The sequence below is a fragment of the Acanthopagrus latus genome, chromosome 5 (assembly GCF_904848185.1).
Source record: "Acanthopagrus latus isolate v.2019 chromosome 5, fAcaLat1.1, whole genome shotgun sequence".
Classification (NCBI taxonomy): domain Eukaryota; kingdom Metazoa; phylum Chordata; class Actinopteri; order Spariformes; family Sparidae; genus Acanthopagrus; species Acanthopagrus latus.
Window position 1 is genome coordinate 2,145,352 of NC_051043.1, and position 21,078 is coordinate 2,166,429.

Here is a 21,078-nt window from a genome sequence, read left to right on the forward strand (position 1 = left end):
CAAGCAAGAACACACCTGATTTGGATCAGGTGTGTTCTTGCTTGGTTGGAATGAAAACCTGCAGCCACATGGCCCTTTACTGGATCAGCTTGACACCACTGGTTTAGATCATTTCAGAAATTAGATCGATATTAAATGTAATCATGAGTAGAAATGTGAATCCAAACAGAGCAAAACTGGTTTGACCTCAGCATGTTCAGGTTTCTGCAACTTCTGTTTCTCTTCAACAATTCATAGTCTACAAGACAACTTTAAATCTCTTTACTCCTGATTTATTATTGGTCATATGTATTCAAAGCCACTTTTTTTGTACAGTTTTATCTTCCATTGTATTTAAGGTGATGCCCAATGATCAGGCAGTTCTACTCCCAGTACAGAGTCATTCTCCTCTGGGACCATTCTCGTTCAGCCAATGAATCCAGGCATCAAGAAATCAAAAGGGATGGGATGAGCAGATAGAAGAGGCAGGAAATAAATCATCTGTGTTGTTGCTTATAAACAAACCACTCACAAAAAACAGAAGGAAGTAAGGAAGGAAGAGAGGATAAGCCCATTAAGTCAAGTAAGACGTGCAGCAAAAACACAGACCTCACTGTAAATTCAAACTACTATTCATCTGAACACGTGTAAAAGCATAGGCAAGTTTCCACTGCCCTCCTAAAAGATGTCTAGTATATCTGCACCACGTTAAGAGAAGCCCAGCCATGGAGACGTGCTGTGGTGATGCAGTGGAGGGCTGAAATATCTGTAGGGTTTTCTTTTGCTCAGGTATGTCCAGCTCCCTATCCAGATTGTGATGAATAATCCCAGACACTGAACCATTTGCTCGATACGCGCTATTTTCAGACTGATGACTCAACTCATGGTCACATCAGATTTTGCTGGCGGTTCCAGATTCTCAGCTACTTCTCCCAACTCATCCAGTAACTCTGTGAAGGCCGGCCGTCTGAAGGACTCCACCTTGGATCAAAAGAGAGGAGAGTCAGATACGTAGACAACATACTAGTTCATGTTCTTGCCTATAAAGCCGGTGTATTACTGGAGGATACCACTACATGGCACATTTTAGTTTACTGACCCACTGTTGTCAATGCTGCCTCTGATGTGCTACAGGCCATACACTGCCATACATTTTAATTGCCCTGCATCACATATGCATGACTGCAACCTTATACCTTTTGATCAGTAGTGTATTATTTGTTCAGAATATGGTTAAGCAAAGCAAGAATGATGCTGTAACCTTGTTTTTTTTACTGCTACTGTATGTTTTATATAAGTGAGCTCCTGTCTATACCTACCATACAGCAGCTAGCTGATAACTCCAGGAGACGCTGAGGACAGTCAGTCACCAGCTCCCTGAATGCTTTCACATCCAGCCCATAGTTCTGAAATACAGAAACATCAACAGTCACTACTGTACACATTTCACTTAGACTTACCAAGTATGTTTCAAGATCACCACATCTGTTTGCTGTAACTGGTATGGGGCGCCAACTGGAAAGTTGCGCATGCTAAAATAAACTGCAACTTTTTGCCACATTTAGCAAAAAAACATGTATAAAAAAAACGTGAATTTTTTAATGTTACTTTAGACCAGATATATAGCAATATTTGTAAACTTTGAAATGATATTTTTACAAGAGACGTAAATATCACAATGATAATCTGAATTAATTATTGTGAAATAATCTAAATGTTAAATGTTTAATCTAAATTATAAATGTTAAATCTATATGCTAAATCTAAATGTTAAATATTTGAGCATTTGAGCTCACATTTAGCAGTCCATTTTGGTGTGTGTATGAGATCTACTGGGAGCAGTGCTGGTTGTACAGTCTAACAGCTCCTTCACACACTTGGGGTGTAGCAGTCTGTCATCTAAGTGCTCTCCAGTGCTGTCAGACTGTCCTGCATAGGGTGGGAGTCCTGGGGGGAACACAGGACAGTGATCAGTTTGTCAAGTCTCCTCCTGTCAGCAGTTGTGATGCTGTTGCCCCAGCAGACCACTCCATAGCAAATGACTAATGCCACAACAGAGTCAGAGAAGGTCCTCAGGTGTGCTCCCTGCACTTCAAAGGACCTGAGTCTGCTGTGACCTTTCTTGTTATGTGATGTCTATCCAGGCCGGTCAAGTATTTATTGTTCAGTTGAACACCCAGATACTTGTTAGGGTGCACCTGCAGAAATCCACCACCAGCTCTTTGGTCCCACCTTCATGAATCTGGAGGTGGTTCCACTGGCACCAGTCCACAAAGTCCTGGGTCAGTACTCCCCGTTGTAGGAACATGCCCTCATCTCCTCTCCCACAACAGGAGATGCGATCTGCATGTCTGTGTCTGACTCACCTCTCACCCACTTTCTTGCCACACCATCGTGGCCTGGCTCAAAATGTCACACTTGTAAATTACAAGTGGAACCCCAGTAGTGTGTCTCTGCATTTCACAGCAGGAGAAAGAACAGTCTTGATTTCTTCCTTAATACAGGAAGAGTATTAACTTGTAATCTCATCTATTTCAAAACAAAATATCCTTCGTCGGCTTGATGAGACCTCAAACATGATCTGAATGAGTGCCACAGTACCACCTTTTGCTAAGTTTCAGTATAGTTATCAGAGGACTTTCTTAAGTAATGTAATCCACAATTAATGTTTATCTATACTTTTCTTTTACCCCTGACATATGTTTAAAAGTATAAGTCAGCACTCTATGAAACAGGTTTGAGCCATCAGTGCGACAAAGTCTATGTATCTGTGTGTTTCATGTATTATAACTGAGTCCCTGTTTGACTATTAAGCAATTTAGGTTACGTTCCTTTATATTCATGTAACAAATTTTGATGTGAGACCATGGTGGATTTCAGTGAACAGTCAATCGCGATCTTAAAAACTTTCTAACCCATTAGTTTAGTTCAATAAGTAATAAGCCCGTAACTTGAGCTGTGACTTCACCGGAGAAAGTGACATGATCAGTCCGCCCTCAAGCCCTTTAATAAGAGGGAACATCTCTCTACTAGCTCTCTTTTTTTTTTGCTCCTCTACTTACTACCCTCTTCCTTACTCTTCTCTTCAACACGCATAACCTTCATTTTTCCACATTAACTTCCGTACTTTTCTAAGTTTTTGCGGCTCCGACTTTTTAATCTCCAGAGATTTGAACCACTTGTAGAATTTTTCATCAAGTGACATCTTGTTATTATGAGAATACCTTTATTTTGAAACTTAAGCAAGGGCGAAATTAATTCTCTTTTTGTATTCTTTTATATCGTTAAGGTATCGCATTCAAAGCCAGAAGACTACTTATGTTTTTCTTGTATTTAGTGACTAAGGAAGGTTCGTCCGCCCAGTGTTTTCTTTCCCAGTTATTTTTACGCAAGAAGTCAAATCGACATATGTTCGGAGCTCCGTAATCACCAGCTCTAAAGAGACTCTGATCAAAAGTCTTAACATTACGAAGATTCCAGGACCTCCCATCTTCAACAAAGTAGGCTGAACTTCATACACCACAAGAGTCACGCATGAATGAAATCAGAGTTGGTGTTTGTGAAAGCCTCGAATATATATCATAAATTCAAAGACATTTCTCATATCGTCTCATTGGGATAGATATTAATCTAATCTAATGCATCTAATCAACACAATCTTCACACTTTCGGTTGCTTGTTGTCACCCGTTTGAATCATTACCTCATCGATAGGAAATCGATGGGATCATGGAAAGAATTCACTGCTTCAGAACAGGAGATCAAATATAGATTTTGAAATTCAACAGATTGATTTGAGACTGATTTTTTACTGTTCGAGCCAAACTTGGACAGTTATATTTTGACTAATTGCCTCTGGATTAGTCACAGAAAAGAAACATCAGAGGAGGTGCCCTAATTTACGAGTGTATATTAATCGCCAGTGATTAAGAAGCCCTTTTAATCAAGCTTTATCTCCTACACGGTGATCCTGTGATTCAGATGTGAACCGATATGGTTTGATTTTAGTTAAGGTACTGTTTTCTTCTAATGAGCAATAAATGACTTTGTAAGAAAGTGAAACTATGTCAAATAAAACTCAAATAAATGATTCTACTCTGAACTCTGTGTGTTTTGTCCAACTATTAAAAAGGCCATGCCCAATATAATATGTACATTCGTCTAATGAGGCTATAGGCCAGTACTGGTTGCATTATATTATATTGTTATGTACAATTTGATAATGAGGGTAGAACTAACTAGTGTTTTTTGTATCTGATATGAATTTGTGTGTGAGTTCTAATTAGATAAAGATCTTGTAAAATGGTGTCTAACACTGTATCAGGATCTCCAGTTTGGTTTGTAATTACAATATAATTTTGGTCTGTAATAGTGTCTAAGTATAGTAGCCTATATTTTAAGTAATAAGACTGTATATGCAGTTTCTGATTACAACATAATTTGAGTAGGCCATGAGGTGTCTAATTACGGTATAATTTTCTTGTTCACTGTCTAATTAAGATTACATTTTTTCTAGTTGTCTAATTTGATACAAAGTACGGCTTGTTACGTCTTATTAGCGTCATCTAATTTGATACAAAGTATGACTTGTTAAGTCTTATTGGCATCTTGTTTTGTCTAATTTGATACAAAGTACGGCCCGTTACGTCTTATTAACATACTGTAAAATAAAGTGTGACTGTGTTTTTCACACAGAAGTTGATGTGGTCTGGTATAGAGTGTGTAAGACTGTCAATGTCCTCCCTGTGAGGATCACAAAGTTCTTCCCACACAGTGTACAAGGGGTTTGTACACAGACAGGAGATGAACCAGGTGTCAATCGGATCTATCCAGGGGAGGGAGTGGTGATGAGTTTTCTGCCTCCTTGGTGTTGGCGTAGAATAAATCCAGTATTTTTTGTCTCTGTTGTGGCAAGTGACATACTGGGTGAGTGTGGTCAGGGTGGAGGATGGAGAGGCATGATCCCAGAAATGAGAAGGAGGACATGTGGGTGCTGTGTCCACAGCCTGTTTATAGCTGAGCGTAGGACATTACAGGTCACTTCGCCATTAGCTGATAACATGTGAGAACTTTTGTCGAGCTCTACCTGTGTTCTGGGTAGTATCTCTGGGTCAGCAGGTATCCTGGCAAGGATTTCACAGAGCACAATGCCAAAAGAGAAAACATCCACCTGGAATGAGTGAGACATGACGCAATAGTTCAAGTTCATACCAAACAAATCCCAAACATAATATATGAACATGTATTATGAATAAGAAAAAGATACCTAACACACACACACACGCACACACACACACACACACACACACACAGTTATTAATAGACTACCAAGAGAAATGTTAAAATTTGTATTTTGTCAAAAGGGTACTAGGAACAGTAGTGTATGGACTATAAACAGGAATCTGTCTTGTTACCTTGCGGTCATAAGGTTCTCCTCGGAGCATCTCAGGGGCCATCCAAAATGCTGAGCCCACCAGTGAGAGCTTCCTGCCAGGGTCTTTGACAGGCGGCTCCACCACTTCTCTGGCCAGGCCAAAGTCAGTAACCAGGGCCTCCCGCCCACGAGACGTCATCCGGATCAGACAGTTCTGGGAAAAACAAACAAGGATACAAGGAGAGACTGATAGTCAGAACATGTCTTTAAATAAATGTATGAAACTGCTTCATTTGGGAAGTGGCGTGAGATGAACTTTGTTAATTGGCATTATACAAATAAAAATTGATTAATTGATTGACTTATTGTACCACTGGTCAATACAACTGCAGTGAAATCTTTTACCAGCAGAGGGCAGTGTAAGGGTGCCATCTGAAGATGCAGGCGGCATCCTCACTTTCTTTTGTCCATTTTATCGCTCATCAAAAATTCTTGATCTTTGAATGTGCCTACATTTAGCAAACATGTGTTTCATTGGAAATTGCACATCCAGCTGCCAGGCCAACAGTCTCTCTGTACTTTCTCCACTTATCAGTACATTCAATAGGATCTGTTGTCAGCACCTTTTCCAGTACACTAAATAATTCACTCGGACCCCATGTGATGAGGCTCAATACACAACAGAGACTTAATGAAGCTGCCTGTGTGGTATGGTACAGGGTAGCCTCCATCACACTAACTGGCTGGCTGTTGATGATTTTTAATGAAATGTAATCTGTCGAAAAACAATAATCATGGTTTACTGATTTTAGAGAGCTGAAGTCATGATGAGAGACAGATCGTGGGAGAGTTTCATAACAACAGTGGGTGGCCTGAAGTGTGTATATCAAAGTACATCTGCAGATTGTTTATGTTTGTTTGTATGTAAGTATAGAAAGAGGTGTGCTGATAACTGCACAAAATGAATGTCTGAAAGACAATGCAAACATAAAAAATGTTGTGTGTTTGCATGCACATGAATCAGTCCAGTAACATGTAATTGCGCAGGTTTCCTAAAAAAAACTTCAGTCCAAGGCTTCAACTCTAAATTTAGCCCCGGCCTCTCTGCCAAGGAAACAACAGTCTTTGAGGAACAAAAATGGAACTTGTTGGTTGATGCAAAGAAGAAAAAAGGAGCTTGTAAGTCTGCTTTCAGAGAGCATGAGCTCTGATTCAAGTTTATTTGCAGAGTTGCTGAGGAACCTTCACAATGACTGCATTTGTTCAGGGGGCTTTGGAATGTAATTTGCTGTCTGGATGTTTTAAAACATTGGTGACAGAAGGTTCACAGATCCATCAAAGTGGATTTGTGGTGAATGATTTAATCCCACTTAAACTCACATGGTCTTAAAAAGAAACAAGTTACAAGTTTTCTTACCAGAATTCTTTTAATTTAGGTGGGCATAAACTGAAACTGAAGGGTAACTTTACAAGTTGGCATATTTCTGGCCTCCTCAACTACTTTTTCGGAAGGGTCAGATTTGAAAAAAAGTGAATTGCCAAGGAATGGACTTTTGCATTACCTGTATCTGACCTCTAAGTGAAAAATTTACATGAGCTAAAACTATGTACTTTTGATTTTTCTTGTCAGTTATTCGTTTTCACATTTGTAAATAATTTATATATTTGTAAAAGAACAGGAGAAACATGATGAACCTTTTTGATCTTAGAAGTATGTTGTCAGTTTTGATTCTCATAAATTCCCTCTGATTTTAACAGCTACATTGTGTATAGTATAATTATATTTAAATAGAAATATACACACACACACACACACACACACACACACGGTGTGTGGATGAGGATCTGTAATGGCTCATACTACCTGAATGTTACAGTTCATAAAGAAGAAAAGGTTAATAAAGGTTTTATCAGAATATTTCTTTACTGCAATGTTTGATGAGTCACAGTCACAAACAAGATGGAGATTAGTTGAGTCACTATATGCAAAAAAAGTATAAAAAGCCATGTTTTAGAATCTGCACAAAGGGGGTAAATGTAACTTCCTGTGCCCAGTGTCAAGCACGGGAGACAACTGAGTATTGGCAGGTAGAGGTGTTTTGTGCAAGATTCAAATGTGAAATTGTGGAAAGATTGGAGCATTTGCACACACCTTCCTGTTTCATGGCTAATAATTCCTTGTTACTGCATCTTCCAATGAGAACTCAGAATCTTTACACTAGAGGACCCTGTTGTTAAGAAACTAGAGGCTTGCTCATCTAAAATCGCTGTGTTTGATCCTCGTCTTACTGAAGCTGAGCAACGCATCTCCGACTCTTAAGATGTTATGGTGGACAACATTGCTAAGCTAGCCAAAGCCAGGAAGGAATTTGAGACAGTGCTAGAAAAAAAAATCCATGAGCTCGAAAACGGGAGACAGAGGTGTCATATTCTTATCATGGGACTACCCAAAGGTGACGAGGGCAGTAACCCTGTCTCCTTTGTTAAAACCTGGCTACCAGAGCTGCTGCAAGTTAGCTTCAAAGGCAGAGCTGCCACCTGGCTCTCACCCGCCATCCCCCACTTATACAGCAGTCATCAAGGTCAAAAACTTCCAAGTCCCACCCATACCAGACCCAGCAACTGCACCCGAGCCACAGGCAAGTGTCGCCACATTTTGATGGTATTTACAGTTGCCTAAAAGTATGGTGAAGTCAGCTGGAAATTGGCTAACTAGTTAGCTCTGCTTCGGTCCACTAAGCATTAGTGTTTAGAATATTACAATGGAGCTTGGTTGTAATATTAAAATGTCTGGAAACATGCAGACTGGAGACAGCGACGATGCGAACAAAGTCTTTGCTAGCTGTTAGCCATTAGCTACATGGTAGTAACTGTAACAACAAATAGAACAAACTAACATTATTCAGACACACTAACCATTCTGAAACGTCCTGCTGCAGCCGCAGAGTCTGTACTTCTTCAGGAGCCTCACCTTCTGGGTGCATCTCCGCAAGCCATAGCAATACATATATATATCCACTGTAAAACATTAGCGCATGCTACCGCTAGCGCAAGCAGCATCATTTCCCTGAGAGGGGCGTGTAGCAGACAAGGCAGGTGTTGACAGACAGAGCTCATTAGCATTTGAGGGGCAGGCACAGAAACAGCCTGCTCTCAGTAGAGCTCACTTGAGCAACATTTAGACAGCTGAAATTAAGGACCACAGATGGGTTTGGGGCAATGCATTTCGAATACAGTGTTGTTGGACAGTTGTGTGAAATTTATGAAAAACAGTATAATATGGGACCTTTAATGCTTGGAGCCGGTGAGCATAAAGTTTAGATTTCTGTTGCTGGATTGCTGCTCATTGGCTTTGGGTTTGAGTATGATGTTTATTTCATCAACCACAGTTATGAGGAGATGTTCAGGGCTCTGAGCTCTGCTGATTTTATAGAAAAGTGTCTGGGAGCCCTGGATGCCATCTATATTCTTGATCATGGTTTGCGAAGATACTTTTCTCATTATAAAATGGAGAGTGGAAAAGCAAAGCTAAAAATCTGCAGCTGGAATGTGAGTGTGATACACAGTCCATTTACAAGGAAAAGAAAATTGAGCTTCCTTAAAAAGGAACTGTTCAAGAAACAAACCTGTCTACAGATGAACATTCCAATTTAAAGCGTGACTGGGTAGGACAGGTGTGTAGCTTATCATTTACTAGCAAAAGCAGAGGGGTTGCTATTTTGATCAGCAACCCTGTCTGACACTGAAACCATTGGATATAAAATATCTCCTAAAAAGTATCTTTACTGATAAAAGACAATTTGGTTTTAGAGAATATGTTACATATTTGTAGGGAGGCCAGGAAATCAGAAGGGTACAATAATTGTTTTTTGTTATTAACCCCTCATGATAACCCAGACTTCCCACCTGGCCCTCCAGCTAGTCTCGCTGATTGGAGCTGCAAAGGCATCAAAGTAGTTACGGACATGGTTCAGGGTGGCTCGATCCTCACATTTCAGCAAGTTAAAATCTAGTTTGGTATAACCAGTGCTGACCGTCTTAAAATTTTCAGGTTTGGAATTGTATCCTGTCCAAGTTAAAAGTGTTCTCTGGGGGACTTGCCATCTCTCCTATAGAGTCTCTGCTGGTGCTGGTGGATCATTTGCGTCTTAAATTCTTTACCAAACGGCTTTATAGGATACTGTGCAGCTTCAAGGAGGACAACTCTGATAGAGTTAAAGGCCAAACCAGAAGACTGGCATGCCCTGTGTAACCAGACTGCAGATCTCAGAGGTAGCTGTGGTTGTCCAGCTAGGAGGAGTTTGTTTAAAAAACGATGATGATGATTTACTGCTGTCAATAGGGGACGCTGTGACTGCAAATATTGATACATACATTTGTTCAGAATGGGACTTTTATCACCATTCACTGCTTTTTATGATGTCTTATTTATGCTTCTGTACAGCACTTTGGTTCTTTTTAAGTGCTTAACAAATACAGCTGGATTGGTTTGGATTAATGTTACTGTGACCTGCATACTCCCCATCACACTCAATTGAGTTTTCCTGAAAAAAAAAATATATATATTGTAAAAATGTGTGTGTAGAGAAAAGAGAGAGCAGAGGAAAAGCTGGTGCCAGTGTATCAATGAGCATGGTGTAACGTGGTCGGTGAGGGGGAAGGTTATGGTCCGCTTTCAGTGGCGGTAGCTCCAGTTAGCTCAAATGACACGGTAGGCAGCATGTGGGATTTCTGCACGTACTTTTATTCCGCTGTTAATTACAGACCATACCAAGCCAGGTCCTTACGGCACTAGTTATCACACACATACATGCCCTGACACACATAGGATCCTACACCTAGAATTCACAGTAAAAAATAAAATGAAAGGGGTCTTCACTCCACTGGCAGCATTGCAACACATGGTGAAGCTGAAGCACAACAACTCTTCTTCTAGGTACGGTTACATTATCCACTAAACAAAAGAAGGCGCTACCTAGTGGCGCTACATTCAATAACTCCGACTGTTACAGTGGTGAGGAACATTAAGCCACTGAGCCCTGATGTCCAAACCCAACAATAAATTCCATTTGTACACAAATCTTACAGTCTGTGGATACCTCTGATTATCAATTATAAAAGAAGCTCTAGTGAAAGTTCAGTCAGGAAGACTTCTTTTGAATGCTTATGAGCGAATGACAGGACAATATGACAAATAAACTCATGCTCACTTACACCTACATTGTGTGTAGACTACAAAATCTGCAAATAGTTTCCGTTGTTTGGCCACTCCAGGAGCTCGTCATTTCCTTTTTCTCCAAAAAACTTGATCACTGCCACATCTCATCATAGAACATCCCTCCAATATTGCCTTATATCTAAAGTTTGCTTTTCAGCACTGGGTCAATTGCCCTAGTGCCACTCACTCTTCATCAATGTTAGCATGTTGGACATACGGTTTGGGTTCCTTTCGTGTTCAGAAATGCGGTGTGGATGTTTTCAGTTGCAAAAAACATCCATAAATGCATTTATTTTGGTCCCAAACAGTTTGCAGGCAAATCAAAATACACGTCCAGTTGATGGTAATTATAACAGCCATTATCACTGTGCTAGTTGTTCATTATGCAAGTGACTGCACAACAAACCCCAGTAATGAGCAAACCACCTAGACCATGATCTTTTGCTGATGTGGGGTATTTTGCTCATCTGTTCTGAAAGAAAGAGGCCAGTGTTTCAATCAGAATCATTTTGATTTTGTCACTGAACATATATCCTCACAGCGCAGGACTGGTAACAGTCTCACACCAGGAAAAAGTCTGCATCGGCATCGCCACTCTGATGAACTGCACTCTGGTCAGGTTCATTTTCGCCCCTCAACATTCCACCTTTTTCCTCCACAGGCGATGTGAGAGCCCACAGCCAACTTCCCTCATTGCCAGAGCTGGAAGTGCTAGCATTATCTCATCTATCTATCCGTCTATGCACTGTGTAATATTTGTGTAATAAACATCAACTTTACTGCATCACTCATCTCTCTAACTGATATACACACCGACCTTCATCTGAGTAGCCTCGAGACAATTAACAAGAAAAGAGACAACTCAGACCGTTAAACTCAATAACTATTTAAGTAAGGGATAATGCCTGACGAGTTGTCCATAATCAGGAGTTAATGGACGACACGGAGGCCAGTAAATAGGACGGATCATAGATACGACTTGGCAACGGGAGATATTCTAGTCCACTCAGCGATGAGCCAGAAAGCTAATGCGATGCTAGCAAGATTCAAAGTCAATAACATTGCGTATGGTTGACAAACAGTAAATATAATTTGACAGTATGCTAGCTAACAAGACCAGCTAGCTAACCAGTCATGTCTTTGTCCCCAAATCAATATCAATATTTTCACGAACAATTGATCGGCCGTGTGTAACATTACTGTGGCTGCAGCCTGAAGCAGAGAGTTGAACAGCGAACGGGATGTGAGATTATTCGCTTTAGAGGGGAAGTGTACTTTCTGCAGTTTGTGTGCTAGAGTCGCCACCCTGTGGTGTTCAGAGGATACTGAAGGACTGACGGACTGCACTCAGTGTTGGAAATAAAATATTCAGATTTGATAGCCAGCTAGCACATTGATTTAGAACGGTGAACAGACAATTTGACTGGAACTACGTAGTAGGTGTCCATATATCAGGGGTTAATGGACATCCTGCAGCCAATCAGAATCGAGTATTCCCCCAGACCATGGTATAAATAAAAAGAACACCATGACGGGTGCAACAAGAGATTTGAGGATACAGAAATGAAACTTCTACATTAACAGCAGAATAGAACGTCTCAAACACAGCAATGTATAATCAGCTCCAGTGCTTCCCCTGTGAGGGCTCTGTGGTGGAAGCTGTGAAATCAGCTGATGAGAGATGAGATGAAACTTGAATGATCCCTGTGTGGACACTGAACTGTTGTAGCAGCTAAATAGCAGGACAGCGGCTGAGGGTCTTACCTTGGAGTTGAGGTCTCTGTGGTAAATGTTCTTGTAATGCAGGTAGATCATGCCTCTGCTAATATCACAGGCCAGGTCCACCTTCTCTCTCCAGCACAGGGGAATGTCTTTCCTGCCCAGAAGCTCCTCTAGACAGCCACCATTCACATACTGAAACATCCAACAAATACTAGCATGTACACAGTTTCAAAATAAAGGAGAAATTAATCAATTGAAATTTAGCACTGAATAATACAAAAATATCTGATTATGTGAAAACATATCCTCTCTTATACAGTCTGACATTACGCTGAAGCAACCCAGGCCTGGTTACACAATAAGTGTCTGACTCACCCTGCTCATCATTTAATTATCAGTATCAGGTCATATCAGTGTAATCTGCTGTGTTTTCACACTCAGAACAAAGCTGGCCTGTGAACATACTCACCTCTAAGATTGGATAGAGTTTGTCTTCCTTAACACAGATTCCTATATATCTAGAAAAAGAGGAAATATGTTCATTACTTCTTCATCTCCCTTGTGTGTCCTTATCAGTTGAGTCTCATGAGAATCAAAAGCATTTATTTGATTGATTTCAGACCAGATACTGCATGGACCGACACGCCTGGGACTGATATATTCCTTATGACCAACCCATAGAGCAGGGGCAATGGCCTACTGGGTCATTTTCTACAAAGACAATAAGGTGGGTCAATCATGTTTACAATAGGGCTGAACGATATATTGTTATCGTATCTATATCTAGATATGAACATTCAAGATATTAATATCGAAAAAATAAACGACATAGATTTCCCCCGCTCGCCCTACATGTACAGCTCGGGCAGTCACAACAAACATCATTTTTACGATTGCCCTTGAATGCACCGCTAAGGCCAGCCAACTAAAAACCTCATTTCATGCTTGATCAACAGCTGAAGACAACCAATGACAAACATATGAGGGCGGGAGTAAGGGAGACGGAGACGCGCACACACACCAGACAGTCAAGACAATATATACAAAGGTGTGATGGAACGCATCATTTAAAAAACAAGACAATGAATATCAAGTCACTCAGTTAAACGTCTAATGCAAAAACAAAAATCATGTACTGGCATTGACTTTTGATTAAATATCTCATTCAAAATGTTTACTGGGATACTATGCAGTATTCATGCGTTAAATAATTACTGATTGGGGTGTGAGAGGAGGCTGGCGTTGTTTGTTCTCCGATTATTATCCTTATCATCATCATCATCATCATTGTTATCATTACTATTATTATCATTTTTATCATCATCATCCTTATCATCATTTATTAATTATAATTATCATAATTATAAAATAATAATAATTATTATTATTAGTAGTTGTTGTAGTAGTTGTATTATCACAGTATCAGTATTCAGTCTTTGATTTGACACTTTTGAAATATAAAGCTGCAGCCATAACCCTTACATGAAGTTATATGTTTACATTGTATAGCCAAAGTTAATTACCAGACAGCAGCAATATTTCTAATTTATGTTAATGTTAATATTCACTAATTGTAAGAGAAATAGAAAACATTCTATCCAGTAAATATTGTGTGTTTATACCTCATTCTGTTCTGTGGAAGTCTATGTAGCAGGTGGAAATGATTTAATGACTCAGAGGTCAGATAGGTGGGGTGCTTGACAGAATTTTGTTTTGGGCCCCAGGACTGTCTGCTTATGTATTAGGACTGCCTTGAAGGAATATCTTAAAATATCTCACGTTAGTCCTTCAGATTGAACTGATTAAATGCACTCACACAAATCTGCCACAGACAAGCAGACAGACAATTAAACACCTGGCAAGGTACTCAAACTTGCTTTGGTGTTAGTTCCCACTGCAGAAGGTGTCTCCAGAACCACATTTTGCCATGATGACGCATACGGACACAGACTCACAAAGAGAAATTATTACCAGGCAATGCAGTAAGAAGACCTGCTATGATTCAACTGTTTATCTTGATAAAGAGCTTTTTAGTCACCTCTCAGGCTTTTTCCAATTAAGTAGCTAATCTAAATGCTTCAGTCTATGGGCATCAACCAAAAACAGTATTTGTTTTTATATTACTAAACTAACATTACAGCATTGGTTCCTGGGAACAATGGCTTCAACAAACAATGTACACACACACTGTGTGTTGGGTTTCAGCCTACACCATGTGAGGAGGTTTGTGAGTACGTGGCAGTAACAGTATGGACACTGCTTTGATCACAGCCTGCTGTACTGTAAGAAGGGACCTGGACAGATAAGCTGCACCCTGATAACCTTACCACTGTGACCTTGCTAAATGGATGAAATAAGATTGCTTAGGCAAACATTATGACTGCCTGGCTCCACTCCTTATGTAACTCCCATAGATGACAGGGCCAGTGTCACACTGCTCAAATGTCTCATTTCACTCACACTGACTGCAGCCCCAGCAAGGCTCTGTGTCACTTATTAACAACTAATAAACTAAACAGAGTAAGCAAGATCATACATTAACATTTTAAAAGATTTTGGAACCACCTTCAATAGTTTTTTTAAAATCTATTTTTGTTTGTGTCTATTACAGAGATTTATTAATGGCCTGGAAGCAGACTGAAGTCTGTTAAACATTTACTCTCATTTAGATCAAGAGCATAGTGTGCATTTGGCAGAAATCTTTTCAATATTTTGTATTGTAAAGTCAGTTTCAGTTTTATCAACTCAATGGTATAGACCATTGAATACATTTTAGCATTGCAGTAAGTAAGAGTGAAGTATTACTTTAAGAAGGTACTGCTGTCACACTGGTCTATAACTACTGAAGGCATAATTACTGCTACCCAACTGAATAGAGGGGACAAAGGAGTGTTGGTGAAATTGTTATATGAGGGAGATCCAGTAGAGGCTGAGAAGAGAAACTTAATATATGATATATTAATATAATATATATGGGAAACCTCAAGCAGTTTGCTGTAGTAGAATTGAACCCAATGGACAAACCACAAAGGCTTCAGAGAGAAGTGGGACAGGCGTGGACTGTTACCTGACAATGTTGGGGTGGGAGAGCTTCTGCAGCAGGCTGATCTCTCTTACTATGCTGTCTTGGTCCACATCGTTTTTGTAAATCTTCACCACCATCACCTTCCGACTACTGTTGTGAATCACCTGAAAGGGCAGTGGTGTCTGTTAGTAGCAGTAACAGCAGTGGTGGTTGTAGCAGTAATGATGGGGATGATGTAAGATTCACAGTAGAGACAGAGTATAACAGCAGTTTTTATAGGAATCTGGAAGTAAAGATAGGAAAATGAGACCTGATTTTTGTTTTCTAAGCTGATGCAATTTAAACATCAGTCCAAAATTAGAAAGCACAAACGTGCTTTTTACATCTCACTCAGTCTGGACACATCAAAGCTCTGGCTTTCACAATCCCCTTTGCCATCCTGTGGCTTCTTTCTGGCTCATTTCATCAGAGACAATGTATGAAATCATCTTTTCATGCTCCACTCCAGCACTGGTGTCACATAAGGAGTTATGTAAGGTTTCAGCTAGGGATGAGTATTTCACTCCCACTGTTGCCAAAGCTGGTAGGCCAATCATGGAATGGCAAGAATGTCCCAATTAGTGGCTAAAACAAAGCTAGCTTTGATGGCAGCTCACACGTAGGCCGGCAACAAAAGAAAGTAGGGGTAGGACAGAATGAATACCTTATAAACTTTGGAGAAGAAGCCACTCCCAATCAGCTCAGCAGTAAAGTTTTCCCAGAACTCCAGTTTGCGGACTGCGGTGCGGAGCTTCTGCCAACGGTCCACATGGTAGTATTTGTCTGAAGACTCACCGTACAGGGTGGGACTAGAGGGCTCAGAGGACATGTCCACATCACACATCCTGGAGATATCTGCTAGGAAAGTAACCACACAGAGACACAGGTTAGGCTGAAGCTGCTAAAAGGTTATATTTAGGTTATGTGCTGAACTGAAGAATCAGTCTTAACTAGTCAGTTCACACAAGCATCTTAACATATTCTTTACAGTGAATCATGTCTCCTATGCACCCCTTTCATAATGGCACTGTACTTGCTGCCAGTTGTTCCCTTGCCTGCTACCATACGTGAGGGCTGAGCTGTCATTGCTGCTAACGCCATTGCTCACATAGTATTTGATTCACATCCACCCAAGCATGCACCTGTATGGTCACATGGTCACACATTACATTGGTCTAGCATGATAGGCTATTATTGTCACTCAGTAATGTTTAAAGACCATTTGGGTTGTATTTGAATTATTTTCAGCCAATTACATGTTATTTCAAATGTGTTACAAATGGATTTTTTTTTTTTTTTTTAAAATGATGGTCCCACAAAGTGGAGTAGTGCTACAGGTGAGAAAATATGCGACTTACTGAACCAACCTTTTACAGTGAGGGGATAATGAGGTGAACATTTTTTCAGATTTAACCTGATAAAGGGCTAACTGTACCGGAACACAATATATTAATGAGACTGATTTTGATTCCCTCAGAGTTTAACTCCTGTGCTCATAATCCCACTAAAAATGACAGGGATTATCCTTTTGTCAAGATAGAAACATCACTGAACCAGCAAAAATGTGCAACTCAATGTATTTATAGCCTGTATCTATATCTATGTTAATATATACAGTATGCTGTTAAACATCCATCCAACAATGTCTAAAATAATTGATTTGCACATCAAGAAAAAAGACAGTGTGACAACCGAAAGGGAAATTTATGCTTTTCACAGTATGAAAGAGACATTGGATGAAAGAGAGGTTTACAAAAGGTCTAATTTCACTCTCCCACTTCTTAGCTGCATTGATGCGGTAAAGTGCTTCCACTTGCAGTGGGAAACAAAGACAGTGAATAATGTGAGGCTTAAAATAGATGCAGGACAGGATAACACAGACACCCTCCAGAATGGTCAAGTGACTGTGTCAAGGTTTATTTTCAATATTTCACTTCTGATAAGAGCTGATAAACAGAGTAGTGACAGCATGAAAGAGCAGGTATTGAAGAAAACGTGCACTGAAGGTGTGCATCTTCTTTTCCAAATATCTGTACAAAATCGATATAAACAGTTAGCTCCTTTATTCATTCTTCTTCATATAATCTACAGCACATTATCTCCCTCATTTAAGGGCACTGCATCACAAGTACTGTGCAAAAGTTTAAGGCACATTATTTTTCAACAATAATGCCATAAACAGTTTTTAGTTAACACTGCACAAAGTGGGGATCAAACTCAAATCTAATCAATATCTGGTGTGCCCAACCTTCTATTATTTTCCATGGTATGCAGTATATAATAGGACGCTTATTACAACCAAAAGAGACTTCAGATTTGACTTGGACTTGGCAAAAAATGACATGGGAGCATTTTACAATGTGAGCAATGTGGCTGGGTTTAAAAAGTGATGCAAGATGAACTTCACCTCCCACAGAGAAGCCCTTTCATCGCAGTCCCTCCTCTCAAAGGGGGTAGTCCTGACCTAATTTGAGCCACAGAGGGCTGGGGTGACAACACTGAAGGTCAGAGTTTGTTTTTTCCCACAACAACAGCCTCACTTCCCTTTACGATGACGCCGGTGGAAAGCACATGCTGACACGCTAACACAACTGGCAGGGTTTTGTCAATCAAACCATGGGAATCAGCCCAGCTATTCATGCTGCTTTTGTTCATTTGGCTCCAGACTAAACAATCACTACACTTTCAGCCCTAACACTGTCAGAGATAAATGCTTACAGTGCAGCTCTTTCATGTAGCTGTCACTCTCTTGCTCTCTCCACTGTCTACTCTCTCAATCCTTCATATGTGCCTCATTTTTCTTTCTCAATAGGTCTGTAGTTTTATTAAAGCTGTGGTTCCCAAATATGTTTTGGTCATACACCACTTATGAAGCTGAAAAAATGTCCTGCCCACATACTGTACATGAACAATAACATTTACATCAACTGTAATAAACACTGAAACCCCAATAATAGTGTCTCCTTGTACTGGCAGTTAACGCAGATGTAAGACAGGCTTCATCAGATTTTGGATTTGGCCTATATGTTTGTTCAAAGACTGTCCTCTGTTTTTAGTTTCTTTTCTGTCCAAAACCTTGCTTTCCTGCGAAATCTTGTCTGAATAAATCTTCCTAACCTGAATCTTACTTGCTAACATCAGAGGATTCCGGTTTCTTCATCACGGCAGAGTACTTTTCACAGCAGACATGCAACCTTAATACTTGTCGTCCTGGGAACATGAACAATGGCTGTATTAAAATTAACATTCAAGTTAGTTATTACCAACAGAAGTATTATCAAGCTATACATCCTCACTGTATCACTATCCATCACATTACCGTGTCTTCCACACAGCCATGTGCCACATACTGATGTAATTCAACATTCTGTAGTCAGAAACATTGAAGAGTGAATAAAAAAGATAAAGAAACTGATTTGTGGTTCACATTCATTTTCAAGAATAAATATTAAGATCACAGATGGACAGAGCAATTTAAGCAGCTACTGTCTGTATCTTTTCATGAGAAGCACAGCAGGCTGCTGAGCTGAGTCCAGTGAGAGTGAAAAGAGCCAGGAGGGGGAGAAGGATTTGTTTGGCTATATGGATAAAAGCAGTGCTTAACTTTAATAATGGAAAATAAACAGAATAAATGAGATACACTAGAAATAAATGTCGCTGTGTTGGCTTCAGTAGTCTGTGACTGTGTCGTCAGAGTAAGAGGGGTCTGTAAGACAACCAGAGAATCAGTTCGATGGCTGGCAAGCAAGCTACCCCACAGGCACTTGTGGAGCTCAGTATTGTTTAACTTTCTTTTAGTATTCACTGGCAAAAACTACAGCTCACAGTCTAGTAAATGACTCAGGTCTCCTTTCCCGTTCAGTCTCCATTTCTCTATTCCACATTCAATTTGTCACTTTGTCTTTTTTCCCCCATCTACTATTAGCTCCATCTAAACCAGCACACAGGTCCCATATTGACTATAATCTGTAGGAAAACAGTCGCAGTTTAGGCAGACTGGTTGTTGTTATCTTTCACAAGCAAAAAACTCAAAGACATTGTCACGACCCTGCAGGAATAATGGGAGAGTTCATGGAGGGATGGAGTTGCCCCTAGTTCACCTTGATAGGCCAGTGTGGGATTGGGAGAGGGGTCAGGGAAAATGGGGAAAAGTAGAGGGAAAAAGGCAGGCAGTTCAAGGGAAAGGCCTGTGAAGAGAAGCTGTGACACACTATAGTTAGCTAGCTAGCCAGTTTTTGGCTATCAGCCTTTGTTGTTTGGGTACTCCTCCAACCCCATTATTAGCCTGCACAAAAGTGAAATAAAACCTGGCTCTTGTCATTCCGCTAGCTAGCCCGCATTGTTGGGCCGCAAAACACTGCAATATTATAAAAGGATTTAGAAACTGTGCCATCAACAACAATTCATTTGGCAGTTGTGCTCTCAGTTCTGCCACAGAGATTTTGCATTTGATCCAAGAAATTATTTGTTAACAGCTTTTTATGTTTTTTTAGATGGAAATTCTACATAAGCAGCATGCAGGAAACGGTGCATGTCTGCGGTTAAGGGCCATTCTCACAACCGGCTGTGAGTCTGACCTGCGTTTGACCACACACACCATCAACAGGAATAGCAGGGCTGGCCACTGCCACGCTGACGTCCTCCCACCTGATAAGGAATGCCATTTATGAAAGGTTTACCGTAGAAGTCATTTCACACCATAAGACGATTTTTCCCAGACCTTCGTCTCTCAAAACAAGGACTTTTTATGAGGAATGTCCAAACGGTCAGACTAGAACGTGATGTAAGTTCAAAGCAGAGAGTATGTGCTTGATCGCATGTGTTTCTGCTACTGGGGTATCACTGCAGGTATTATCATTAATACTTTCCTCATTAAAGATGTATTATATCACCTATCTTCATTACATCCCCTATTATCGTGTTAGTTTTTGTGATCAGGCCGTCCAATCTGCTGACCCCCCCTGCGGATAGAACTGCAGTCCACACATCACTCTGTTTGAATAACAGACTAAAAGAGTAATTTTAGGGATTGCTTAGCCTTCACAAGCCCACATTACCTACTGCCCCGGTGTCAGGCTTACATTATGCTGAAACGTCTCAAACTGTGGTCACTGGCTTGGCAGCCTTCTCTTCTACCGGTAAGTGCCCCATCATCCCCTATAACCATAAACATTTGCAGAAAGGCTAAAATGGTACGTAGCCAATCACACATACACATCTCAATGTATAAGTGGTTCACAGAAACATTAACTACCAACAGCCATCCTGGCAACTTGTCTGGTCACCTAGGCGGCGACCCACTGAGTTTAGATTCCATTCAGAGTCTGGGTGTGGATAACTGCATCCCCTGACTTCACAGCCCTGGTTACGTCAGGCATAAAGTATGTAGACAGAAAGGGAAACTGCACTACAGCAGAGCATTAATTTGCCTGTAGCCTGCTAGCCATGACATTTTTGGCCACAGCCTGATGTCTTAAACTTGCCTCAGCCAAGCCACAGTGGCTGTCAGTTGCTTCATAGATTTTCCAAAGTGCTCATCTCAACTACTCAACTGCAGCCCTCACAGAGCTCCACTTCATGACTGCAAGATCTTGAAGGAAGAGATGGCAAGCAGACATGGATCAGATCGTGTGACATCAGATCAATAAGCTCTAGCCATGCCACACATACTGCAGCTGTGGCCTCAACCCCACTTGGTGGTGAGCAAAGCAGTGGGTCACGC

The 21,078-nt window shown here is 40.5% G+C and overlaps 1 protein-coding gene across 7 annotated transcripts in view; it reads right to left on the reverse strand.

The window, feature by feature from the left end:
• Positions 1–256: 256 nt before the first annotated feature.
• Positions 257–21,078, reverse strand: part of zgc:162952 (PKc_LIMK_like_unk domain-containing protein) — a 36,389-nt gene continuing 15,567 nt past the window's right edge. For 3 of the 7 annotated variants that reach the window (XM_037099275.1, XM_037099278.1, XM_037099276.1), the window contains 8 exons: positions 16,021–16,211; positions 15,360–15,481; positions 12,762–12,810; positions 12,335–12,484; positions 5,393–5,566; positions 5,065–5,148; positions 1,299–1,385; positions 257–960 (listed from right to left, as the gene is read on the reverse strand). In XM_037099275.1, the coding sequence (XP_036955170.1) occupies positions 856–960; positions 1,299–1,385; positions 5,065–5,148; positions 5,393–5,566; positions 12,335–12,484; positions 12,762–12,810; positions 15,360–15,481; positions 16,021–16,211 (962 nt within the window). In that variant the 3' untranslated portion in view covers positions 257–855. Of the gene's footprint in view, positions 961–1,298; positions 1,386–5,064; positions 5,149–5,392; positions 5,567–12,334; positions 12,485–12,761; positions 12,811–15,359; positions 15,482–16,020; positions 16,215–18,473; positions 18,567–21,078 lie in introns of all 7 variants that reach the window. The other 4 variants (XM_037099274.1, XM_037099279.1, XM_037099277.1 and 1 more) reach the window with 3 other exon arrangements.